This window comes from Amblyomma maculatum, chromosome 9 (genome assembly GCF_055883805.1).
Source record: "Amblyomma maculatum isolate TAMU_Amacu chromosome 9, ASM5588380v1, whole genome shotgun sequence".
NCBI classification, from domain to species: domain Eukaryota; kingdom Metazoa; phylum Arthropoda; class Arachnida; order Ixodida; family Ixodidae; genus Amblyomma; species Amblyomma maculatum.
In genome coordinates, this window is record NC_139352.1 from 58,625,209 (window position 1) to 58,652,676 (window position 27,468).

The 27,468-nt window shown below is 46.1% G+C and overlaps 1 protein-coding gene across 1 annotated transcript in view; it reads left to right on the forward strand.

Annotated features, from left to right (window-relative positions):
* The window catches only part of LOC146179127 (uncharacterized), a 166,319-nt gene that overhangs the window by 85,702 nt on the left and 53,149 nt on the right, over positions 1–27,468 (forward strand). Inside the window, exon 3 of the mRNA XM_084580119.1 lies at positions 24,330–24,770. Coding sequence (XP_084436245.1) covers positions 24,330–24,770 — 441 coding nt within the window. The remainder of the gene's footprint in view (positions 1–24,329; positions 24,771–27,468) is intronic.

The following is a 27,468-nucleotide window of genomic DNA, read 5'->3' on the forward strand; positions in this document are numbered from 1 at the left end:
ATCAGCCGCGAACACCCCCCTCCTTTCATGGCGACGTGTTCGAGGACGCCGAGGACTGGCTTGAGAACTACGAGCGAGTTGCTCGTTACAACGGGTGGACTGATGAGCGCAAGCTCCACAACGTATACTTCGCCCTTGAAGTGTCTGCACGGACATGGTTCGAAAACCATGAGGCTGCCTTCCCATCCTGGACAGCCTTCTGTCGTGATTTCAAAGCCACCTTTCCTAGCGCCGACCGCCGGGAGCGAGCAGAAGCTGCGCTACACTCGCGCAATCAGCGCCCGAACGAGAGCGTGCGTATGTTCTTTGAGGACATGACATGCCTTTTCAAGCGTGCAGACCCGCAAATGCCTGAAGATAAGAAACTGCGTCACCTGATGCGGGGCGTTAAACAAGAACTTTTCGCCGGACTGGTGCGCAGTCCACCGCGCACTGTGGCGGAGTTTCTCAGCGAGGCAGCGACCATGGAGACAACGCTGCAACACCGAGCCCGTCAGTACAACCGTGACGTGAACATCATTGGGTCCGACGCACCTCTTGTGCATATCGGCAGCGACATGGACGCACTACGGAATCTCATCCGTTCTGTCGTGCGGGAGGAACTGCAAGCGCTCCGGATTCCTTGCAACACAACAGCTTTTCCTTCACTGGCGGATGTCGTCCGGGACGAGGTGCGTATGGCAGCTCAGCAAGTTGCTGACGTTCCCCAGCAGCGCGTTCCTCACCAGACGATCGACGCGAGGCCCACCTATGCGTCCGTCTTACGTAGGGCTCCCCCGCCGGATCATAGTATCAACGCCGCAGCTCCAGCAATGGAGCCGCAGGGTCCTCGCATGGAGGGACTCGCATGGAGCCGCATGGGGCCTCACTACTCCCCTCCGCCAATCTACCAGCGACCCCGTCAAGTATGGCGGCCCCGGGACCGTCGCCCCCTGTGCTATCATTGCGGGGAAGCCAGTCACCTTTTCCGGGCGTGCCCGTACCGCCGCGTCAACATGCGGGGTTTCGCCTCGGAGGAACTCCACCCTCAGAATGACGAACGGCCTACTGAGATTGCAAGCGACCTTGCAGCGCGACAGTATCCCGTAACGTCCGGTTACCAAGAGCGTCGGTCTACGTCCTCGACGAGCTACCGCTCGACTAGTCCCCACTCTTCCCGACGCCGCTCCTCTCCCAGCCCTAGCCGGGAAAACTAATACCAGCGGCCTTCGGAGGCAGGGTCGCTGATGTCGGGAAATGTGAAGATCCTCCGTCATCGTCAGGCCGACCCGACGAGATTTCGCTTGTGTCAGGTAGCGACAGCATCCAGCATACTACCTCCGATTTATGTGTAACGATTGATGGAGTGGATGTCACCGCGTTACTCGACACTGGTGCCGATTATTCAGTAATGAGCCGTGGTCTCGCCCGGGAATTGAAGAAAGTTTTGACGCATTGGTCCGGCCCGAAAATTCGCACGGCGGGAAGCCACTTGATCGAACCTGCAGGCAAGTGCACAGCGCGGATCGGCATCCGTGGTTTTGTGTATGTCGGAGAATTTATCGTGCTTCCTGAGTGTTCGAAAGACTTGATCCTCGGTCTAGACTTCCTGCAGACCAACGGCGCTGTCATTGACCTGAAAGAAGCGCGTGTTTCCTTTTCGACGAAACGAGCCGTGGCGCGCATTGAAAACAAAGATCCGGGTCTGAACGTTTTGCGTATAGTCGACGATGACGTGAGGGTTCCGGCACGTTCTAGTGTGTTGGTTCTTGTAAAGCATGACTTATTCCACGATTACGAGGGCATCGCGGATGGGCACCTTCCGCTACTACTCGAGAAGGAATTAGCCGTTGCTCGAGGACTCGTACAACTCCAGAACTGTTGTGCTACTGTCCTCCTGACAAATTTTGCTAAGGAGATGCGGCATCTCGCCAAGGACACGGCTGTTGCCGTCCTTCACGATGTTACTGCCTTGCCTCATTTATGCACCACCGGAGCGAACCCTAAAGAGGAGGCCGCACCTTGTCATGCCCTGCAGACCGTTAAAATTAACCCCGACTTGAGGCCCGATCAGAGGAATCTTCTTTCGGCTCTTCTGAGCGATTTCGCAGACTGCTTCGCCACAGGCTCTAAGGTTGGTCGTACTCCTGTCGCCAAGCACCGAATCATCACCGATGAGACCACGTTGCCGGTATGCCAGCGCCCGTACCGGGTTTCTCCTAAAGAACGTGACGCCATTAAAATGCAAGTGGATGAAATGCTTGCGGACGACGTGATCCAGCCTTCGACGAGCATATGGGCATCGCCAGTGGTCCTTGTCAAAAAGAAAGATGGCACCTTGAGATTCTGTGTCGATTACCGAAAGTTAAATAACGTGACTAAAAAGGACGTCTATCCGCTGCCCAGGATTGATGATGCCCTCGACCGACTACGCGACGCCAGGTACTTCTCCTCATTAGACCTCAAAAGCGGATACTGGCAAATTGAGGTGGATCACAGAGACTGAGAGAAGACTGCATTTGTGACGCCCGACGGCCTATACGAGTTTAAGGTGCTTCCGTTTGGTCTTTGCTCTGCACCGGCCACGTTCCAACGTATGATGGACACGGTTTTATCAGGTCTAAAGTGGCAGTCGTGCTTGGTGTACTTAGATTATGTCGTTATTTTCTCGCCTACTTTCGAGCAACACTTGGACCGGTTGCGCGTCGTGCTTCAAGCACTCAAAGGCGCGCAACTAACGATCAAGCCTGAGAAATGCCACTTTGCTTTCAAGGAACTACGCTTTCTCGGCCATGTTGTCAGTGCACAGGGCGTTCTCCCTGATCCCGAAAAGACTACCGCAGTGTCAAATTTTCCACGCCCCACCGACAAAAAGGCACTTCGACGATTTCTAGGTCTTTGTTCATACTACCGACGCTTCGTCCAAGATTTTTCTAAGATAGCTGAACCACTGACAGCACTAACCAGAGAAGACATACCCTTCCTGTGGGGAGACGATCAAGAACAAGCCTTCCAGGAGCTTAGAAGCCGCCTACACAGACCCCCAATACTCGCCCATTTCGATGAAGACGCCGCAACTGACGTACATACTGATGCCAGCAACGTTGGCCTCGGCGCGATACTCATTCAGTGGCAAGGCGGAATAGAACGGGTTATCGTCTACGCGAGCCGAACACTCTCACGATCAGAGGCGAACTATTCGACAACAGAGAAGGAGTGCCTTGCGGTAATCTGGGCCATCAGCAAGTTTCGACCATATTTGTATGGACGACCCTTCCGTATTGTCAGCGACCATCATTCCTTGTGCTGGCTGGCAAGCCTTAAAGACCCGTCTGGACGCTTAGCTCGTTGGAGCCTCCGTCTTCAAGAGTATGACGTCACTGTTGTGTATAAGTCGGGACATAAACACCAAGATGCGGATTGTTTGTCACGCGCACCATTGGACTCCACTGCAGTGGAAAACGCCGACGATTTTCCCTTTATTGGGGCCATTACCCAATCACATATGGCTGACCTTCAACGCAAGGACCCGGAGCTGGTGCCGCTCATCGATTATCTGGAAGGACACGGTGGTAGAGTACCGCTTGTTTTTCGTCGTGGCTTACAGTCATACGCTTTACGAAGTGGAGTTCTCTACAAGCGCAATTTTGAAAGATCCAAAGAGACATTTCTACTCGTAGTGCCTACGCACCTACGGCCTGACATCTTAAGCGCTTGTCACGACGAACCGTCCTCCGGCCACTTGGGAGTTAGTCGTACGCTTGCAAGAATTCGGGAGAAATACTATTGGCCGAAATTATTACCTTCAGTGCGATCTTACGTAAAAACCTGCCGTGATTGTCAACGCCGAAAGACTCCACCCGTGAAACCAGCTGGATTTCTTCAGCCGATCGCTCCACCGAAAACTCCTTTCCAACAAGTGGGGATGGATCTTCTTGGTCCTTTCCCGAAGTCAAGTAATGGAAAGCGTTGGATTGTTGTCGCGACGGACTACTTGACCCGATATGCTGAGACCGCGTCGCTCACAAATGGAACTGCCACCGAAGTCGCAGAGTTTTTTGTCCACGACATCGTGTTGCGTCATGGCGCTCCGGCTGTTATCATTACCGATCGCGGGGCAGCTTTTACGGCCCGCCTGACTAAGGCTGTACAGAACCTTACACACACTAGCCATAGACGGGCCATGGCATACCAGCCGCAAACTAATGGCTTGGTGGAAAGGCTAAACAGAACTCTGGCTGACATGCTGTCTATGTACGTGGATATAGAGCATAAGACCTGGGATCAAATCCTCCCATATGCCACGTTCGCATATAATACGGCACTTCAGGAGACGACGCGGCTCACACCCTTCGAGCTTGTCTTCGGCCGTCGAGTGACCACTCCACTGGATACAATGCTGCCCGTATACACCGACGACGAAGATGAGCTTGACCTGGACATCGCTAGTTTTACCCAGCGTGCGGAAGAAGCACGGCAGCTGGCAAGGCAGCGCATATACCTACAACAGCAACTAGACGCTGACCGTTACAACAAGGGACGGCGCTTCGCTGCCTACGAGCCTGGAGACTATGTCTGGATTTGGACGCCCGTTCGTCATCGTGGGCTGTCTGAAAAATTGCTGCGCCGGTACTTCGGCCCATATCGTGTCCTCCGCCGCCTCAGCGACGTTACTTACGAAGTTGAATCCGCGACCCAAGATCCCTCAAGCCGCAGACGACGCAAGTTCACTGATGTTGTACACGTCGTCCGGATGAAACCCTACCACGATCGCCCCGCTGACTATTCTTGAGACTGATGGTGCCCCGTTTTGTGTTGTGGTATCCCACACCAACCTAGCATAACATCTTTCAGCTCATCGCATCAAGCAGCATTTGCAGCATCGAGGCGATGCTGCCAAGAAGGGGGGCAATGACACATGCCATTCATAGACGACGAAGATTTGAACCGGCGATTCGGAGAAGACGACGAAGCGAAACGGTGCTCCGCTTTCGTGCTGCCCTGACTGGCTGTTGGTGTCCTTCGGTGTCAGAGTGCCAGAGCGCCTTCTGTGTAACGTTACGTTACAATATAACGATGTTCTGGCTCAAAAAGCCCAAACAACTTTGCAAAAAACCACATTTCATGCTTTAATTTGGCTGTGAGTCCTACGAGTGCATGCCACTACCACTTTGACCAGGGTAGCGCTAGCCACCCACATTAATACTACTGGAGAAATGACGACGCCCAGATCGCGCTTTTATGTAGGGTATCTGGAACACTGCTGTCGGGTGGAAAATATTGGTCGCTTTGCGTGACGTCAGCCGTTAAGTGCGTCCCATGTGTAGGGTTTATACAAAGTGGGCGACAGGAACGCACAGCCGCTGCTGCTGGTGTGCTCGTTAAAGGCCCGCTCTGCGGACACAGCGAAAAGAAGGACCCAGTGGTCGCGCTTCTGAACCTTTCCAAAGGGAAGCTTCTTAGAGAGTTTTTTTTTTTCCTTTCTACCCATTTGTCCTCGCGTTAATATTAGGTCCCTCTTTATGACGTGACGTACCAGAATGCGGAATAAAGTGGCTGAGATGACGATGGCTTCGCCATTGTGTGCCATCTATCTGCACTATCTTCCACTCCCACTTCACCCTTTTGTACTCTTTTTTTTTTTTTCTATCACAGATCGGGTGCCTACTTTGAGCGGCAGACTTCCGGTAATTTTCTTTCTGAACGCTTCCTCACCTACCTCACAATGACAAAGAGAATGTTTAAAGCGTCCCAATGAGTGCCAAGACTTGGGAAGCTCGTACAGGTTTCTCTCGTGATGTATTATGAGGTACCAAGCATGCAAAAGAACTAAATAGTCCACTAACATGGTGCACACTATGAAATTTACGCATCATAATTCCGAAAGCAACGCTTTGAGGACGAGACGAGCCACAGCCTTGTGGTGGCCGCCTAATTCTACCTTGCTGCGTCATAGGAGCCGTATGAACACGGCCCGAATGAAAACGCAAAAACAAGCCTAATTCGAAGTGCCCTGCAGTATGAAACTTCCTGAAAGTAATCTTGGTTCCTATCTACAATTCACCAATTGTGATAAACGAGTCTCCACATCACTAGGCGTGAAATAAAAGGAAATGCATACACTGAAGAATCCCCGTTGCCGTGCTTGTGAAGCCTTATTTGATATTCTATCAAGAAACGTTGATACGCCAGTCAGTGTTGGACGTATTCCTTTGCTTCCGTTTTATAATTATTTTAGTTTTTATTTTTATTGTTGATGCTTTTTTTTTTTTGGGGGGGGGGGGGGGGGGGGGTGCTGTTCCCCGCCTTAGGCAGTAAGCAACAGGCTATCAGTATAAGCAGCGACGAAAGAACGAAAAAATGAAATTCTCTCGCCGCTAGGGCAACTTAGAGAAGCACTAGAATGACTTTTGGTAAATCAGATTCCGGTGGCCAGAGGTAGCACGGAATGAGAATCATTTCCAAGTATAATACGAGGGATCAAACTCCCACGAAGAAGCGCTGAGATAAGAATATAAGAGGATCACAAGTAAGCGATCAGAAATACTTCGTAACAGAGGGTGCAAAACGAAATTGAGAACCGAAAGGTGCAGCGTGTCAGCTATAGTACTGCCGAAAATAACGACAGGAATGTAAATAGAAGTGCACAACGAATGACGCGGCAGTGTAACGTTGCACCAATGCTCATCGAGGACAAGGCTTGTCTGTCCGAGGATGTACGGGCGAAAATGTATTGCCGCTTGTGTGACGCCGAGAGAAATGAGTTCGTTAGAAAAGCTCGGAGAAAGACACAACATCCGAAACTGCTTTACCAGAAAACAAACTAACTAAAGCGGGGTAATGCAAGAAAGGCCTAGCGATGAGCCATTCGCTGTGCTTCGACTTCTTTTTAATAAGCTACTTTTAGAACAAGATACTAAAACTAAATGCAACATCGCGTTACTTTTCGCTAGTCAGCGCCGTGCTTGACTCGCCAGGAATATAATATGTCGTATAAACTCAACGTTGAAATTCGGAACCGAGTCAATTGGGGAGAGAGCAAAAGCGTGTTTTACAGAAGTATCTGTGCGCTGACTGGCTCCGTTTTGATGCTCTTTCCGAGAACAGAGGAGCTGTTCATTTCCGGCCGAACTTTCGCTTTGTTGTCGTTGCTTTCCATGAGAACCTTTCAAATGAACATATAACAAGAACGCGTATTGATTCACTACAGAGCCACATACACGGGCAGCGGAATAACGGCAGGTATATTGCTGTGTTGTTGGATCAGAAATCGCAACGAATGCTCATGAAGGAATTGCTAAAAAATAAAGACAATTCACTTCCGTAAGTACAATGCCGGTTATTGTTGGTGGAAGTTTGTTTTCTCAAGAAGGTCCATTGTAGAATGAGAGGAAGAAGACAGCTGCACATTCTGAAACAGAACGAAACGAGGGTTAAGGCCTAGCCTCAGTTCGCAAGCCGATCTAATGAATTGACAAGGAGACGTCTTCGTCGGCCATACGAAGACAAAATGATGTCACGAGATAAAAGCAACAGCCCGGGCGCCGAGCAAAATATATATAGAGAAGCATGGCAGACCTTGCTGCGGAGCGAGAACCGCGCTGAACAGCAACAGGCCATCCGCCTGGCGGCTGAGGCCGTGAAGCAACAATGTGTCTTCACCAGACCTTAGTTTGCGAGGCTCCTGAGTAGGGCTCCCTTAGGCCTGCGTGCCGGGGGCTCCAAAAAGGAGTCTCATTTTGGTGGAAATAAAACGTTTCGATGATGATGATGTTCCCTCGTCGAAACATTGGCTTGATCTACGAACTGACACTCCCTTTCAATCCTTGGTCAGTAGGTTTTTCTCAAGAAGGGAATTTAATTTTAAACTTTCTCAGAACAGCTGGCGTGGGGGGGACGAAAAACAGGAGCGTCTGAAACGGTTTATCGATGTTGCGTCATTGCCAATTGGGTCACTTCTCATTAGCGGTATCTTTAGCTACGGCGTTTTTCTAAAGTGATTTCTCCTGCGTTCCGGATCATCAGATGATCGGCATGGCCCGTGCGAACTCAGAATTTTGCTTTATTTGGTTTTTTTAAAAATCAGGTTTTATCCATCATTATTTAACCATAGCAGTTGTTGTTACCTATCTAGAAGTAAACTTGATTTGAGTATCTGATTATACTAAAGTGTAGCGTGATGCACATCATTGCGTGATACTCACGTATGGTGTGTCTAGTCTCTGAGTTGTGTACCACGTCCGTACGAGGTTAAAATAGCCGGCGCTCCCAACAACGCTAGCCTTCACAAATATCCTCTTGGAGACATGAAAAAAGAAAGCTCACACAATAACTGCCGTCAAAAATTACAGAAAAGATACCGCTAGAGCGAACTAATCAAGATTACTATGGCAATTTGCAAGAAGTGTGATTTTCAGATTGCCAGCAGTAAATTTGGTGTGCCTTTGAATCCAATGTATGTGGCGCTTGGCAACTTCCAGAAGGAGGGCAATTGGTCAACCACTTCAATTTGCTGTAGATATAATGGTGACAGAAATGTGAATTCGGTCTTTTGATAGATTTTTGTCGGAGCCAGCTTTCACGACAGTGAAGGTCCAGTACTTGAAATTTAATAAATAATGACAGCATGGAAATTATTGTGCCAGCTATTAACCAGTATTCGCCTTGGTAATCGACATTGCTAGTACCCATACGGAGAAAGATAGCAACCTCCTTTTATACGATTACTTTGGATTGTTTGGAAAAAAATGAGCTTCAAAAGAAAGTTGAAATCTTACACTAAATCTTTGTACAGCCCTAGGTGATACACAACGTGGAGAAACGACGCGATGCGGGTGAATCCCCAATTTCTCTCGTTACAAAGCAAAGTTATAAGGGTGTGCAAAGTATGACATATCTTATGCTTAGCGTCGTACGATGTGGGCCGCCTATGTAACTTGCGTGCTCTATACGCTGCAGGTTCTCGGCGGGGCGGGCAGCTTTGACGGCATATATAGTTTTTGCCTTAATGAGGTCCTAGCACTTGGTTCTGTTATTTTGACTCGTCTGCGAGGTTTTGCCTTATGATGTATTGATTTTACGTTTCATGAATCAGTTTTGGTTTCTCCAGGAAAGTTCCAGGAGCGCAGTGTACTTGTGCATGAAAAGGAGAAAGAGAACTGGAGCGAGTCTATTATTCTCACCATTCAAAGTGAAGATATGTCCTTATGCTCCTAGAAGCTTAAAGCTAGATTGCTTTGCTTTTGAGTAAGCATAGAGAGTTAAACAAAACTTCCCTAAATATTGATTTTCAGCAGCTGTTTTTATCTATATATTTCCTAGTATATTTAAATCAATCAGCAAAGTCAAGCACTTACAGAAAATTTCATCAGGTGACGGGTTACTTCCGTTTCAGTGTAATAATAAACGAATATAGAATAACAGGCTACAGAAATATTTCTCTTTAGCGCCGCAGTAGCATTAACTTCCGGCCTGCTTGTTATTCGATACTTTTATTATCTCAACAGCTGCGAAAAGCAAAAATTAGGGAAATGCGTAAGTTTGCGTTAATTATAGACGCGAAGCAGCTTTAAAACCGCTTTTTCATTCCGTGTATACTTTTGTAGTTTTTCCTTAAGTTAGGTTTTTGGGGAAATGAAACTGCAGTATCCATCTCAGTGCCTTTGATAGCGTTTTTTCATTCCGCGAATAACTATACAAGTTTTGTTGGTTTTGGAGTAGTGGTAAAAACCTTTATTTCCTCCAAAAAGAGGGAGTTAAATGGAGGTTGCTCTGGGGTACGGCCCGCGGCCCTTTCCCTTACAAACGCTAGGCTGATTCCGTACTACGAGACCCAAGTGACTTCCGTGCCGGAGTTGCAGGTTCGACCATCACCGTTTAGGCTTTCAGGTAGGAGCAGGCGGCTATTATAATTTCCGAGAATAACTCAGCTATACCAAGATATGCACAGCCTTTACCTCCACCTGTGCAAAGGATTAACAAGAGCAGAGGTACGACTGCTCCTCCTCGTCACGAACAACATGATGTGCACGGCCTCGCTAAAGCATTCTGGATCTGCCTTCTCCGGAGAGTACCCGAACTGTGTAGACAAGGTTGAAGGACACGCCCACACCACGTACTAGTGCTCTGAAGACCTTTCCCCCTAGTTCGGGTACTCCCCGGAGAAGGCAGAGCTAGAGTGCATTAGAGGAGGTCGGGCACATCGTGATTTTCGTGACAAGGAGGAGGAACAGACATTCCTACGCTCTCGTTATTCATTTGCACGGGTGGGGTAAAGGCTGCGTATATTTTGGCATAGTTGAGTTATTTCCCTGAAATTATAAGCCGACGTAGCCTCTGCTTCTTCTATTGAGCAGGAAAGGGACGAGGTTGCCCGTTTAGAGAACGCGCGGGCAGCTGCGTCATGGAGCGGTGTGGACGTCTTGTGCTATCTTGTGTATGTGTGTATGTTAGAGATAATACAGTGCCAGATGTCATAAGACTCATCTAACCAACTATCCCGCACGCAAGTTCTGACACGCCCCTCGCGAGTCAGTTATGATTGTCTTGGAATTGGAGTGTGCTGCCGCTAAAGCGATGGTGGCCTCCTCTGCTTTGCTTGGTTCCCATTTCGAGCTTTGAAGATGAGCTCGTTCAGAGTTTTAGACTGGTAGATAGCAGTCGTCGTGTACCACCCGTCTTGGTGCAAGCTGGATGCGTCCAAGTAGTACCCCGGATTTATCTCTTTAGTGGTGAGCTGAGGTTTCTGCCCTAGTTTTGCACCTACACTCATGGTAGTAGTCCCATGACATTTTAGCCGGGAGTGGTCTTGAGTCCAGGAAATAGCGCCACTCGTACGGGAGTGTAACCCCCTTCTCGGTTATTGTCGTGTGTTGTATGTGTTGGAGAGCTAATAGGTATCGTCCCGATGGCGTCTGCAATAATCACGCTACCGGACTTGTGAGGTGGGCTTCTCTCTATTCTTCATACCAAGACCTTTGAGTCTCGAATTTGACATGGTTTTCGGCAAGCGTAGGAACTTCATCGCTTTGCGCGGTCACCACGAGGAGCTTCTCGTCGCGTTTCTTGAGGCTGATACAAGGGGCGAGTACAGCATTCTGCTTGTTACAAAGGCATTGGCCAGCCACAGAATGTCTTTGCTTCGAAGTCCCCCTTTCTTGTTCAAAATCCTGTTGACCACGCGGCCCACCTTTTTTAGCTTGGTGTACGTGGTCGTCAACAGCTTAGGATGGTGGATGAAAAGACCTTGGATTCTAATCTCTTCTTCAGGTAACGGCTGCGAACTAAGTCGCAATTCCACCTTGCTTGCGCATTTTTTGAAGGGGGCGAATGTACACGAATTCGCATTTTTGCGGAGAGCAATGAAGGCCGCATCTTTCCGCGTACTCGTTCAACGCGGTGAGAGAGAGATAAAACTGGAATGGGCCGCAAGCCTGGACAGGCACGGCGTCAATGCACTACATGCCTGACACATCCGAGGCTTTCGTGGGGGTGGTCTGTCTCTTGCAGGCTGCCTCCATTTCTCTGAGAGAGCGCTGCGAGGCCTATATGGCAATTTCTTCCACGTAAAACGCATGCAGTACACCCGGAACTTTCTCAAGGTGGACTGGCATGTGCTTGATCGCCAAGTTGAAAAGCAGGAGGGGTGGCACTGCCCCCTTGTGGCGTCCAGCTCGTGGCGCCTTCAAATTTTGGTGGGAAAGGAAAACGCAGTATCTCACTTCTCAGTAGTCATCTATGCTTGTAATGTTTATATTCCTTTTTTTTTAACTAAACACCGGTATTCCTTTTTAAACTAAACATGCAGCCGAGTCTTTCCTCCCGCGAACAGCAAAGGACTGGAACCACCTTCCCGAAACAACTGCTTCCATCATTGATCATCGACGTTTTTGTTCCGCGTTAGCTAATATTGTATGATTAGAATTGTAATACCCTGTACATAACTTCATATCTACTGCCCTGCATATATATCTGTTGTATTCTACCACTCCCCTCTTAAATGCCCTCGGGCATTGAGGGTAAAATAAATGAAATTAAATATGTCGTCGGTTCGAATCCAGCAAACTGCATGGCCTCCAACATGACTAAAAGACTGACACTGCATAGACAACAAAATCGTACAACACCGCCCTGAATGTTGCACAAAATTCGATGAAATCACAAACACATGATTCAGAATCAAACCACGTTCGTATTTTCTCCAACGCTGTCTTTCTATGTTCGAGTTATGCTGACGGCAATGACGACCGCTACCGCTACGGCGACGGCTTTTTGGTTTAACAAGCTGTGCAGTCTTCGCGTGAAAAGCTTAGGGTGAGACACTTTTCTTTCCACTAACTCTTTTTTTTATATTTCATATCTCGAGTGTTATACAGGAAGCATTATTAACAAGAGTTTCCATTTAATTCATGTGTCCGTCCAATCACTAACAGTCGAATGTAAAATGGGCAGCAAATGCGGCCAACCTGGTACTCGCTTTTCTTTGCAACGCGTTCCAGGCGGTGATTAAAGCTGCAGGCAAGGATTCTTTATCAGGACGGCGTTGCAAGATTAGTGCTGCTCTTTTCTCATACACTGAATAATTTTCTAGGCTGTCAGATTTGAAATTCAGATGTTATCATGGACCAAAGAAACCCATTATACTCAGGCCAGTCATTTTTGAGATTGACCTCTTGTGTTTTCGTTTTTCCTCTTGACTGACGCTGATGATTAAGATGGAAAAGCGGATCAGTGACGATTTATGTTTAGTGCGTATATAGTTTCGCCTTCCGTATTGGCTGATCAAGCTGCAAACTTCCCGTAGTTATCTTGAGTCACACTTATTTTACCTGCTTCGTCGCCTTTGAGTCAGCAAAAGCAAAGTTCTGTTCTTAAAGATCCCAGATGTCACAGAGGCAAATAGACATCAGAAAGGTCGTCCATTTTCTTCAAATATCTTTGGTTTGGTTTGGTTTTTGGGCTTTAACGTCCCAAAGCAACTCAGGCTATGAGAGACGCCGTAGTGGAGGACTCCGGAAATTTCGACCACCTAAGGTTCTTTAACGTGCACTGACATCGCACAGCACACTGGCGCCTTACTTTCCGCCTCCACCGAAGAGCGGCCGCCGAGGCCGGGATTCGATCCCGCGTCCATTGAATCATCTTTCGATTAATATATTGTTGTAGAAGACCTTGAACAGGGTGATGCGTCGTCAACAGTCAATAGAACGTTCTGCGATCAGTCATGAGACTTGTGTCAGCACACGCACGAGCGTCGAAGCGAGCTTCCTCGTCGTTTTCTTTCCTGACAGTCACGCGCGTTGAACATGCTTGTCGTCGTCGTCTTCAGCTTCAGGCGCTGAACATATCAGAGCCGAATACTTGTTTTACAATATATTTGTTTATTGCAATCATATGAACTCGCATGGAAATCGAGACCTTCAGCTTAAACGTTTCGTGACCTTTGAAGCCTGCAGCACAGAATACACTACTCTTTATGAGGAAGGCACATGCTGGTCTTAAATTACTTTTATTGATGACGTTATTTCTAAATTTTGCTTGGCTTACTTGAACTCATTATTCCCTTTTCGTAGATATTATATTATACAAGATATTACTCGAGAGAAAAGTGGGCATAGTATCTTCTGATCTTGTCCGTGTATGAAATGTCTTGAGTGCAGATATGATGGCAACGACCGGGTATTTGCACTGCTGCAAGGGATTAGCCTCAGCTCTAGACTGCAGTATAACCCACAAGGGCGGTCGAGCGGTCTGTCACATAAGTAGGCCTAACGCGTATCAGAATGATTCCTCTCGCTCAAGGGCTAAAATCGTTCCATGTGAGCTACAAACGACTGCTTCTTAAAGCTAAATGCTTTAAATACGCGAGCACTTGGAAATGTGCTACGAATGTAAGTTTAAACTTATACCTACATAGCAGAGCGACACTTGCTCCAGTCATTGAAACATTTCATTATCTGGCACGATTCTATTAATCTGAAATAAAACTTTGGTCGTTTAAGCGGTCGCTATATACTAAGAAAGTAAAGGTTATCTTTTAAGAGGAAGGCTGCTCTCTGTTCGGCAAGAAATGTGTGTGTGTGTGTGTGTGTGTGTGTGTGTGTGTGTGTGTGTGTGTGTGTGTGTGTGTGTGTGTGTGTGTGTGTGTGTGTGTGTGTGTGTGTGTGTGTGTGTGTGTGTGTGTGTGTGTGTGTGTGTGTGTGTGTGTGTGTGTGTGTGTGTGTGTGTGTGTGTGTGTGTGTGTGTGTGTGTGTGTGTGTGTGTGTGTGTGTGTGTGTGTGTGTGTGTGTGTGTGTGTGTGTGTGTGTGTGTGTGTGTGTGTGTGTGTGTGTGTGTGTGTGTGTGTGTGTGTGTGTGTGTGTGTGTGTGTGTGTGTGTGTGTGTGTGTGTGTGTGTGTGTGTGTGTGTGTGTGTGTGTGTGTGTGTGTGTGTGTGTGTGTGTGTGTGTGTGTGTGTGTGTGTGTCTGTGTGTGTGTGTGTGTGTGTCTGTGTGTGTGTGTGTGTGTGTCTGTGTGTGTGTCTGTGTGTGTGTGTGTTTGAAAGGGGACTGTTTACTGAGACATTGTTGTTTGTTTATTAAACTGTAACCCTTAGAGAGGGCGCACACAGGAGTCGATGAACAAAAAAATTCTCTGATGTCATACATTCCATGAAAACAAAAAAAAAATGTGTGCACTGTTTGTTCTTCATTAAACCTGGCCTAAGCCGAAGAATTCTCGCTCCATGCCCATCACGAAGAAAAATGGATTGTGTATCCCAAACATTTTATAAAAGAGAGAAGGCTTCAACGCTGCTGAACTGAGTATCGAGCGAAAGCATTAGCTGCGGGTGGCCGAGCGTGCTTCTTCCTCTTCGTATTCTTCTTCTCCTTCTTCTTCATCTTCTTCTTCGTCGTCATCTTCTTTGTCGACTCGTTTTCTTCGTCTTCTTCTTCTCGTAGCTACGCCTCTTCAGAACGTAGCTGCGGCTCCCCCCGAAGTCTTGCTTTGGCTGTCGTAGTGTTGCCTTCGCAACAAAAACAGTTATGGGATAGAAATGACGAGTCTTCGGTAATTAATTTCGTTCATTTATTACTCTCGAAGAAGCAAACTCATTTGCCGCATTAAGGGTGCGATGGGAGCTGCAAGTGGTGCTCTGGGCTGCTTCCGCGTTCACAAAACAAAAGACACGCAGTGTATGGAGTGAACGCCTTCGAGCGGGGTTGGTTATGGTGGTAAAAACATTTATTGCCTCTGAAAAGAGGGAGTTACATAGAGGTTGCTTAGGGGTCAGGCTTGGTGCCTTTCCCTTCACAAGCACTGGGTGGAGTCCCTAGTATTAGACCCCAGTGGCTTCCGGTGACGATACTGCTTGTCCGACCATCGCCTTCAGGGCTATCAGGTTGGAGCAGGCGAGTAGTTGTGGTGTTGCTGTGGGTTAGGATAGGGTTAGATTTATTGAGTGGGTGAGACTCCACTGAAGCGCGCTTGTCGAGTGAACCGCCATATTTGGTTGCCGTTTACATTTGTCAACCGAATATTTACATTTGGCTACATTTGGGTTATAAACGCTGCATTACCCTCCTTGGGAAAGCGTTGAATGAATGAACACACAATGATTTGAGAAACGAAGCAGAAAACAGTTCACTGCACATAGCGTATGAATAAGTCGACAGTCACAATCAGGTGAAGAAGTCACAAAGGTGACTGAGAGGTTTATCTCTTTCTCTTTGGGTAGCGCCAATTATCTGGACAACTCTGGTGCAATGCAGGTGGAACATGCAGGATGTGGCACTAAGGTGCGGCTTTCCACAGTAGGTGGTGTATGTATGCCGTCACAGTCAAGTGGTTGTGGTGTTCTGGCTGGTGCTTGAATGAGGCCGGAGGAGTCTTTCAAGAAGCTTGAGCTGCGCGTTATTACTTTATTTTGCTCTCGATGCTTTAATTTGTGATCCATGAATGCTGACAATAGTGTAAGGATTTGGATGATAGTATGAAGAGAACTTGCCATGCTTGTATTGCTTGCACTATACTCATTGACCAATAAAGAAGCGATGAGGTTGAGTATACATGTGTGCATAAGCGTGACATTTGTTGTACGCCTTTTTTTCGAGCACGATTGTTTTCAACCCTGTTAAGTCTTTTGTTTCTGAAGGAGCTTCAGTGTAGCGGTGATGATTTCTCATTGGTCTGCCAAACAGTAGTTCATGCGGTGATTTTCATGTTTTCAGCTCTATTTAAAACTTGTAGGACATCAGAAAAGTGTTCTCAACCAGTGTTCTCAAGCTGACTCGAGTGTACATGCTCCTTCAATGCTCTCACGAACCTTTCATGTTCGCCATTAGCTTGAGGCCATAAAGGTGTGATCCGATGGCGCCGCAGTCTCAACCCTTTTGAGGATGAAGAAAACTCCCTGCATTGGAATGGTGGCCCGTTGTCAGTTTTTACCACGGTATTCCGAACTGGCGAAAAAGTCGTAGCGAAGGGATCATAGTGGTCGCACTTGTGGAGTGTATGACTTGTACCGCTGGTTATCATGAGAAGTCATTTATTACCACCATAACGTATTTTTCGTCCGGGAAAGGACCACAAACGTCACTTCTTCCCAGAGACCATTGGATGGTTCAGTGATGGCAGGTGGTTCTTGCATAGCTTGAGGAACAGCTGCTTGGCAAGGTAGACAGCTTTTCATCAAAGTGCTTACAAAGTTGTCCATGCCTCGAAACCATACCTTTTCTCTCACCATTTTTTGTTTTGACGATCCCTTGATGAAATTTGTGAGCGAGCAGCCCAGCTTGCTTTTGTAGGCTCGTGGGAAGAACTAGTGCGTTCCACGAAGGATTATGCCATCAGGCATTGTTGTCTGTTCGTCTTTATTGATGCAAATGGCTTTAGTTCAGCTGACTTCCAGCTATTCAATGTAGGGTGGTGGATAGCTCTTTTAGTAGCTTTTGATCTGTTTATTTTCGTCAGCGACTTCTTGAATCGAGAAGGCCTTTGTAATGCTGTGGCGCTAAAGAAAGCTAACATACTCATCTGGCTCCTTGCCGATTCCAGAATGCACTTTCATCTCTAGAACTGCATGTCTCGAAAGGTAATCGAAAGGATTACTATTTTCTTCGGCATGCTGTACGCCAAACTTGTACTGCTGAAGGCGCAGAGATGGGCGCTCGATGCGGGCGGGCGGGTGATGATCTCGGCTTTCCCAGTATGCTCACTAATGGCTTGTGATCAAATAGCAAAAGTGAACTCCAGGAAGATAAAGACGAAAGTGTTTCATAGCCCATAGAGCTGAGAGCACCTCTTGTTCTATTTGGGAGTAGCGGCTTTCAACTAGTGACTTGCATCTACCACCGGTACTGTCGGTTTTGGATGGGTCAACGTAAGCAAGCAGGGAGGTGTGGGACATGGTTTTTTTTAAGCACTAAAAGGCATTCTGTTCTATTTCTGTCCATTCCCATGCAGCATCATTCAATGTCAGTTCACGTAAAGGTTGCGCGAGGACAGCAAGATTTTCCAGAAATCTGCCCGAGTAGTTGATCCTTCTTAGCAAGCTCTTCACTCCTTGTGGGGACTCCGGTGTTTTGATTCATAAGAAGGCTGCAATTTTCTTGGGATCAGAACAAACGCCATCAGGTGAAAAATGAATCCAAATAAATTCAGTTCTCTTTGATGAAAGTGACATTGCTCTCCTTTGAGTGTCAATTCAGCTTCTTAGAATCACTGCAGAATTGCTTCCAAGAATGCGTCATGCTCCTGTTTTGTTAGACCAAAGACGAGAATGCTATCTCATCACTAATATTCAATAAATTGGGAATGCCACTGAGCACTTAACGGACGGTGTTCCCAAAGATTTCGGCTCCACTGCTGATGACATATTTAGACGTTTGTAGCGAAACGAGCAAACATGTGTTGAGAACGTTGGGAGCTGTCTCGAAGCAGTGTCAAATTCCAACTGATGATATCCATTCTTCAGGTCAAGGTTGGAGAATAGTGTTGCTCTACTTAAGGCAATAATGATGTCATCTGCTGTTGGACATAAATGTGGTTCATTTCACGTTGTATGGCAGTGTTCACAATACGCACGTCAATGCACATTCGAATTTCATCATGCTGATGTGGTTTAGGCATAATAACCACAGGGAACGCCCACGTTGTAGTTTCTATCGCTGGCTCAATGATGTCTTCCGACAGGAGACGTTCAAGGTCTTTTTCTGTGACTTCTCGCAAGGTAAACGGGATACTCCTGTGTGGTTACGCAACAGGTGGGACAGTGTTGTCCATAAAGAGGAGAATTTGCTTATCTTTTTTTATGTTTCCACGATTGGCTTGCCAGCTGTATGGTCATCAACTAGGTATGTAATTTGGACAGGTCCCAGGTTAGATGCTGCTATGATGCTTAAGAGTGGCGCACAGTTTCCTGGAATGACAAAGATGTTTTCTTCGATGCGCTTCTTTGCATTTCATTGTGACAGAGACTTTGCCAAAAAGTTTAAGTGGAGACGGGGCTTTGTATAGAAGCATTCCGAACTACATGTCAGGTTTTAAGCTTATTCATTCCATTGGTAAGGCCGTGTTTTACGCAGGATTTTCGGTGCATTGGAACATCCCGCATCAGCTCCGACGACCCCAAAATCATGACCCTACTGACCACTCATGTTTTTCGCGACGCAGCGACAAAGACGGCAAACTCGATGTCAGGTTTTATTCGACATGGGAGCTTAACGCAATCGTGTGAAATTATAACCTTCACATTTTGAGAACGTAGCAAAAAAAAAACGGGGAAAAGTACTGAGGCACAACTTTTAGGTTTGTTCTATAAATTAGAACATCAAGCAATGCGCAGTTTGTGTACACGTAGTGATTTTGTTTCCCGAACTCCTGTAATCACTTTGGGTAGGTTCATGGTACACGGTATCTATACAATGAGAGGCTGGTACCGCCTTTCCTGCCTTCGCCGCGTAACATCAACGCATATGTGCATACAATTTTTTGTCAGACCGAGGAGGCCTGTGCGTAGAGTAAGGAACACGATCACTTTTCAAAGTTGTTCTGCTTTCACTGTTTGTTGTGGTCTATTGGAAATATGGTGGATCAATTATACAGTTTTATGTGCAAAATATAACTGTATAGTCAAACATATATTATTAAGGTGCAGGTTTGCAAATTGGGATTCTCAACATCTGTCAAATAAATGTTTTTCCGGAACCTCACTTTCCGGTTATCACGTGTGGACGCGCTCGCTGCTAGATTACAGTAAAGACATACTTTACACGTACATTGATATCGAATACGAAATACAGACTTTTCGTTGCGATGCCTGTTAGAGACAAGACACAGTGTTAGGAGCGTTGCATGCGAGTTACGAAACGCAAGCTGCAAGCCGCATAAAAGAGCCTTGGAATGGTCATTTTACCATTTCGGCCATTTTTTGAGCACTGCCTCTACAGAGAATTGGGTGAAGTTACTTAATGCTGGCGGCCCAAGAGCCAACTCTGCAGAATCCAAAAAACTTTCCCGTTCAAAACTCCTTTCTTTTTTCAGCACTGGTGAATGCAGGGCCTTTAGTAGTTAAAGGCATGGCGCAGTTGTTCAAGGAACCCATGACAGGGAAAAAAATTATTACGGGGTTAAGCTCCGCCATTAAAGGTATGACACAATGAGGCTTCACGCGCACTGATGCTGGTTTTCATTTTTATTTTTTATTTTTAATTTTTGACACGCCGATACTTAACATCAACACACTTTGCCTTTCCTTTCTGAGCAGTTTGAAACCCTTTTACGGCATTTTGCCTTTAATTATTTGCATAAATAGGTCAATTACACACATTAATTTTAAATTAACATCATTAAGCGCTGGCATTTCATTCTGGCCATTTTGACACATTTGGACCCCTTTTTCAAATTTTCAATTTTTGATTTCTTTCATTAGTAAAATAATTACAAGGATTTCATTAACTCGCCATAGCCAATCACACGCACGGATCAATCATATCTCAGTAAACCACAAATTACTATGATACAACTTTTTTTACTCAGTCTTCGATCATTTCCGACACACGGTGTGTCGACTACTATGACGACGGCTTTTGGACTGAACAAGCAGTATAAGTTAGTGCTTAATGAAAAAAAGTTCGCTACCTATAGAAACCACCGTATTTGAAGAACAATGGTTTCGTTAGAGAGGCTGGAAAATGGAAGCCAAACTTCGAGGACGCTGCTTTGTCAACGCTGGGCCTCTTCGATTATCCACTTCAGGCTGCCGCGGACTGCCACAGCGCCGAACAATGCATTCGTTTTTCTCCCGTTGCTGTGCATACTTGCGGTGTCTGTCGAGAGAGTGTTCATTATTCTCAGGCCGGGCGGAGTCTGGCTGCTCACTCCAGTACTCGAAAGGACAATGTGATTTGGCAGCGCGCGGGCAGGTAGCAGACGACGAAGTGGTGGCCCTTCTGTTTACATGCAAATTAGGCAGAGTGCTGTGTGATGCTGTGACGGGTGCGGTCCATTCTTTGCGCCCTACCTGCGCGGTGTTTTGTCTAAAGATTTCTTTATTCTGCAGCGTAGCGCAGCTGCTCGTTTACTCTGCTCTACACCGCAGATCATTTGTGCCGCCTACAACTGCCTGGTTTGATAGGGGCGCTCAATTTCTTCCGTTTTTGCGCCTGGGTATGTGTGGTTCTCGTTTAGCCACTCACACGCAGAAATGGTCACTTATTCAAACAGTCATGTGGTTCTTCTTTAAAAGCATGTCTCGGCTGACGTGTCCCTGGTTTTTCCCTGGCTGGAATTGGGGTGGTGCTCGAGGGCTTCCTCACGACCGGGCGCAGAGTGCAGCTGCCACCACCCTCACATGCGCGCATTCTCTCATGTTGTAACGCGAAACCGACAATACAAGCTCGTGGGCTTTCATGTTTACGGCGCTGTGAGAATGTGAATATGCTTTAAAAATTGCAACATGTCAATCAGAAGATTTATAGCGTGCACCTCCACCATTTTGTTGATTGATCACTGAGAACATTTTCTCAGCACCCACACGTAGAACAATCGGTGCTGGCGTCAAATGATAGATTGTATCGCCTTTCATTTATGTGTTCATTCCCTTTAAGAGGCAGGCGTGGTATGCAGATAAATTTCTATTAAAGTAGATGCCAGCTGCCGCGACAAAAAAAAAAAAAGACAAAACTTTCAGTCAACTGACGCGTGTTCGAGACAATGTGTGCATTTGCCGCTGCACTTCAAGCCGATGGGCAACAGGGTGCAGTTGAGCGTAACGTATTTATATCCTCTCCCGCTTGCAATTGATTTACAGAAATCAAGGGAGTAGCAATCTTAGTGATGCTAGCAGTATAGCATAAGGGTAGATTAACTTCGATCAAACTCACTGTCCTTTTGGTCAACAAATACGCGACCATCCGAGAGCACGGCGAGCTGTTCGCTGCGTGACGCACATGCGTGTATTTAGCAACGTGCGTTGTCAAATGAAACTCGTTGGAGTAAAATTTCTCCTTGCATGCTTTTGATAATCTCTGTCGATGTACCAGCATCACTCACGCTTGCACACAACACCTGGGATGCTGTACGCTCACTCGGTTCTGGCCGACGTGCGAGGGTGATTACGATCAGCTGTTTAACATTGGGTATACGGCCATCATTACAACAACAGAGGCAGCTTATATGGTAAGCGCGCGTTAAAACGAGGTGCGACCGCCGGTTTACTGCCGGGAAAATGTCCGGCCGAGACCTGAAGCGGTCTGCAAGCCTAACATCGCTGGCGCGATAGCAGACTCAGCCTGAGGGCTGGTGGACACGAGCTTGCGTTATCGTTATTCTAGTTCCTATCATAAAGAAATCTGCTGGGAGGCAGTGTGCGGCATGAGCTTGAAATTTTAAAGATACCCATTGGACAGAGGCCAATTTGAAGCTTTCAAATGTGTCTACTCGTGTAAAAGGGGCTGGTACTATTACAAGTTGTTCTGCCCGTAGAGAGGCAAAACGTTGTAAGGAACAAGATGTTAGTTACATAAACGTGAACTCAGAAAGGAAGAGACAAGAGTTATACGAGGTCGGTGATGACTCACGCCTCGGTATTGGAATTAGCATACATGTAACCATTAGTCATGCAACTAATGAAAGCAGTCTAGAATATTACAGGTCAAGGTCATGTATTGTCGAAAGCAGTCCTCAACACTGCATGCGACGCCGCGTGTGCTATTGGGATCATTGTTGAAAGAACTTCGAGTGCATATAAATTAAAATGTTAACGCGGCCTGTGTCCCTAACAGCTCAGAAGATTAAACCATGTTAACTGTCAGTTGTCAAATTTAAAGACCCGAAACAATAGAGAGGTCTTAGGCTTGTGAAATATCGATTGAGCTAATAACGTAATGTAATTTTTGAAAATTTGATTTCAGTACCAGTAAAATAGTGTGAACATGTTTATGACGAAGTATGTTTATTTTATACCTTCTGTTTCACGTCTATATGCACCCGAATGTACCAGTAATAAAGCCATGCGGGGGTATTTGACAATGGGCAAAAAGGTGTGTGCGATCCGCTTGCAGGAGTGATTCAAATATGCTGTAAAGGGCTGATCTTTCTTTTTTTTTTTTTCTTGCCCATCTGTCACCATAGCGGCGATAAATCACAGTAAGATCACATTGCGCGTGGCGACTTAAAGACTCTTAATATAATTATTCGGTGGGTCTATGGAGGCTTCTTTATTGTTTAGTGTTTGATCATTTCTCTCTGTAATTCTAGGCAACGAAACGAATAGCGAAAGCAAGAAAGGGTGGCATTAATGAAAACCAACTAGTGCGCCATGCCGATTTGTAGACCCATTCCGTATGGATGACTCAAATATAGACTATTTTACAAGGGAACCAAACAGTATGGGAGTTCGCGGCGCAGCCAATGCCTCCTGAAACCAGGAGAACTAAGGAAGTATAACGAGGTACATGTGGTTTTGGCGCGTTATTGTTCATCATGAGGTGGCTTAAATATCAAGCTCCGCATTTATAGCGTGCCCAGCTATTTCGTTGAAACAGATTGTTGTAGCCCACCATAATTGTACTGAAAAAAAAAAATGTGCGGTAAAAAAGACGCACATGATTTCAAATCCAAATTGTGACGCAACTGTTCTTTGTCCAGCGTTCTGGATGACGTCATACCATTTTGCCACAATTTATCATCCAACTTTTTGTGAAGTTGGAGACTAATTTGCGATAAGGATTAGAACCGCGACCACATATGTAGTTACAGTCGTATGCCGTCAATCTTAACTGCAAGCGCCCACCTAGTATCGAGACCGATATACTTAGCTTTCCTTTCCCCCTTTGCCAAACTCTGTATGAGTTCGTCAATGTCGGACGTTTACGGAGAGAAAAGACGGGGTTAATTGCACTATCGCATCGACTCTCACAGCGAAGTTCAAGTGTCCTTTGAATTTTTCCACTTTCGGATATATTGGGGCCAGGGCTCGGGGAAACGTAATTCTAATATGCAGACATAACGTGATGGGTTTTTTTTTTACATCTTTCTTGGTTTTGCAAGGTTTTGCAAGGTAAAGCGTCAGTGCACATTGCCGATCACTGTGTGCAATGAATGGCTTAGAATAAACTCTGTGTAGCGTGGGCAACGTTGAAGGGCAACCAGCTTACCGGGTAAAAGCACCTACCACGCGATAACGGGATATGATGATAATATGGGAATAACAGAATGAATACCTATGCACTTTGCTTCAAGCTAACATTATTAGAGCGGTAGTTGTGATCTAGCTAATCCTTCTGTAGTCGATCCGCACTAAAAAGAAGAAACAAACGCCTAAGTGAAGAAGGTTAGAAAACGGGTACTCGGGGTCAGTAGCCGATAACCTTAACCACTGAGTCATCGCGGTGGGTGCTTTTGTTCATTACAACCAGGTTTACGTACGTATGCACATACGTGATCTTTATTTCATCTCAATAAGCGCTGCTCTGAGCAAACACATATTCTAGATTTCTTTCTCTATCATTTTTTTCTTCGTGATTCGTATTACCTACGACACTGATAGTGCCATATTCGCCAAAAAGACTAAACTTTCATCATAAGTAGGTTTAGTGAACAATAAATCATGATTATAGCAACATAATGTCGTAAATATAACCCAAATTTCATGAAGCACGTCACATTTAGTCATGGAGTGCATATCTAATAAAATAGGAAATTTCAATTTTCTCCTTCATAGTACAGACACACAATATCACAGGAAAGCGAAGGATATTAATTGACATCACTGGCGACATTCTTCAAATACTTTGGTTCCCGCTCTCGTCAGACTTTGAAAATATTCTGAGCGCTTCAGGAAACGAAGTCCGAACTTCTTTTCGGTTACAGATGATGGAAGCGCCCCCAGCTTCATTCACCTGAGCGTGTTGGAAGGCAAGCAGACGTCGCTTCCCTGCCCAATCGACACATCAAGGAAGGCGACATCTGCAGTTTGGTTCCACATCACCTCTGATGGCTTCAGCAGACACAGTGATCGGCCACACCACTTGCAAGTGATGAAGGTGTACGCCTTGGAGGTACTGGACCTGCCTCCTGCCACCATTTCACTAGAGGCAACCTCCACTCTGGTGGATGGCACCCACTGGAAGCAGCCGTCGTGGTCGGGCAGGGCATTCTTCTCCCTCCTCAGTGACCCGCCGGCGCTCCTTCTCAACCGACTGAAGCGAGAAGACAGCGGAAGTTACATCTGCAATGTTACCTACCGAGACAACGTCACTTCCTATGCTGCAGTGACAGCCACAGAGTCCGGTGTGGAGCTCTTCGTTGCAGGTACGCATGTTTTGCTCCCCTTTTGCCCTCTATCTTTATTTTTCGGTCATAGAAAAATGTTTTGGGACATGCCTAAGCTCCTACTTTAATGGTATGCGGAAACAGCTTCTCGGGTAGCCCAATACATTTGCTGAATATTGGTGCCATGTTGGAAATGCACTGGTCCTATGAAGGCCGGACATTGTGAACACAATAGCAATACTAGGCCTATAGTTGTGCCGCCTGTGTTAAATGTCTCTCGTCCACGACTCCACTGGCTTATCATCGTTCTCGTACTTGCACTTTGTAACTCCCTTATACACTAATATATTAACTGGTCCCACTTTTATCTTTTAAAGGGCATACAATATCTTTTATACTGTATGCCCTACAGTATGTATACAGTAAAGGGCATACAGTATCTTTTATCTTTTTAGGGAATACAGTAGTAAGAAGCCCCGCTTAGGAAAGGCGTGAGAGAGTGCCTGGGGAGTCTAACGCTACTAGGCCAGGAAAGGAACTGAAGGGTCGTGGTGGATGCGCTTCCGCTAGAAATTCCATCTGAAAGGAGACGTCGAGTTGGCAGCTCCTGCCAAATCATCCATGTCATATGATAACGTGATGTCAGGCAACCCGAGGAAAGTCAGTGCGCGTACACATCACTTGGAGAAGGGGGCCTTTAACGTAATCAGGCTAAGACGCCTCTGAGGATAACCTCTATGCACTCCACGGATTCGATTAAATCGAATATTTATAACTCTACATTGAACAGCTTAAAAAGGTACTTTGTTGGGCGAGTTGGTTGAGTGACTTTTTGTGTAGCAGGTGAACCCAGGGTTTGTTTCACGTGATGGCTTCGTTTTTGTCATATTTGTTTTTATCTGGGCCTTGGAGTAAAGACTTATACTGAGTTGTGAGTCAGCGCTTGTTTTGTGGCTTCCTTTTATCTTGTCCTGTGTCTTCCTGTTCGCGCTGTTTAAATTATCAATTGGCCTAAAAGGGGCACTAATACGAAAAATAAAGCATATTTACAATGACTGTAGGTTAAAGCACTGCTTTAACTTAGGATACTGCTTTTACTTTATATTGCTTTTACTATACTGCTTTTACTTAGGGGCGAACGAAACAGCTCGGCCGAAGTTTGAGGGCTACCTGTCGTTTAAGCCAAAAAAAATTTCGAACTATACAGGGTATATTTCTTTTCGATGCTGACTGTGTTGCTACGCTGAAATAATCTCGAAAGTAGGGACAACGATAACAACGCAGGTTAACTGAAAACGGACAACATGCAAATCCAGACACCCCAAGTATACACATTTCGTTAATACGAGTCATATAGCGGTTACACGCCACGCATTGCATAGGGTTCGATAATCCAGTCTCCACCTCCAAGCAATACTGCTCCGCCGCTCCAAATCTTCGGTATAGTGTTTAGGAGCCGATGAAAGGGGAAGTTTTGCATGAAGGCATAATACGGCAATGCCCGAGCAATTAACGACGGAGATTTCACGGTGTACAGTTATAACAGCAAGAACAGAGAAATAAATAAAACATATACTTTAGCCCGCAATTCCCTTCTGAACGTGTGTTAATAGGATACTTTTTCTAATGAATAAATCAAGGTTACACTACGAAATTATTATTCCTGTTTCAAACACGCCTTCTCTTCTCTCCAGTTCTGCAGGAATGCCTATAATTCAACCTGTCGGTCTATCGCGTGCACGCATTTTCGACAGAATTCGCCTCTGGCTGGAGGGAATTTTGTTTTTTACATGTAAAGAAATATTTGAAAGCGGTCAGCTAAATTTACCGCTGCACTCTGAAATGTCCTTCAGCTGCTCTGCTCAGAACGGCGAAATTGCACGAAAAGGCTCGAGGTGTTTGCAATCTTGACAACCGTTGGAAGCCGAAAACGAACGCCAGGAGCCAAAAATGCAGGAAGCATGAATAGCCTAAGTCCAGAAAATGCTTAAGAACGGCCAAACGAAGAACAGCGACACAACGTGGGGCGCATGCAGAAGGATGAGGACAGATAGCCTCAGGTGAAGAATGGTGCGTGACAGCAAAGACGAAGGCAGAATGAAGAAACACGGAAGGTTTGGGAAACATGCGAAGGGTACTGAGGCGAAAAAAAGAACATATACAGGTGTCAGGAGCAGGTACACATGTATTCTCACCCCATCATTCTTTATTTTCGATCTTCTGTCACTCTCTCTTATTTTCTTTTTCTTTCTTTCTTTCCTTCCTTCCTTCCTTTCGTTTTCTTCCTTTCTTTCTGTCTTTCTTTCCTTCTCACTTTCTTTTTTTCTTTCCGCTCTTCTATCACTCTTTCTTCCTTCCTTCCTTCTCTTTTTCTTTCTTTCATTCTGGGCAGCCAGGAAGAGCAGTCTTGAAGCTTTCATTTTCCACCTCTCCACCACTGCCTTTTCGGAATCCTAATATGCGGTTCAAAGAATGTATCAACTAGCTCAACTTTCCATTTTATTGAGCACAGTTTACAACAGAGTACTTCAGTGTAGTTTGCAGCGCCGAGCAGTATTCTCATTTTTCTCCACAAATTAATTCCTAAGATTAACAAAGATTAAAAGCAAAGCTTGCTCTACAGTCTTAGTGCAGTAAACAACGAAACCTCATAGGCACTCGTGGCATTGAAAGGTGGAGTGGCAAACCTGTTTTGGCGTCTAACAGGCCTGTTGCAGTCTTACTGCGCTCGCGTTCA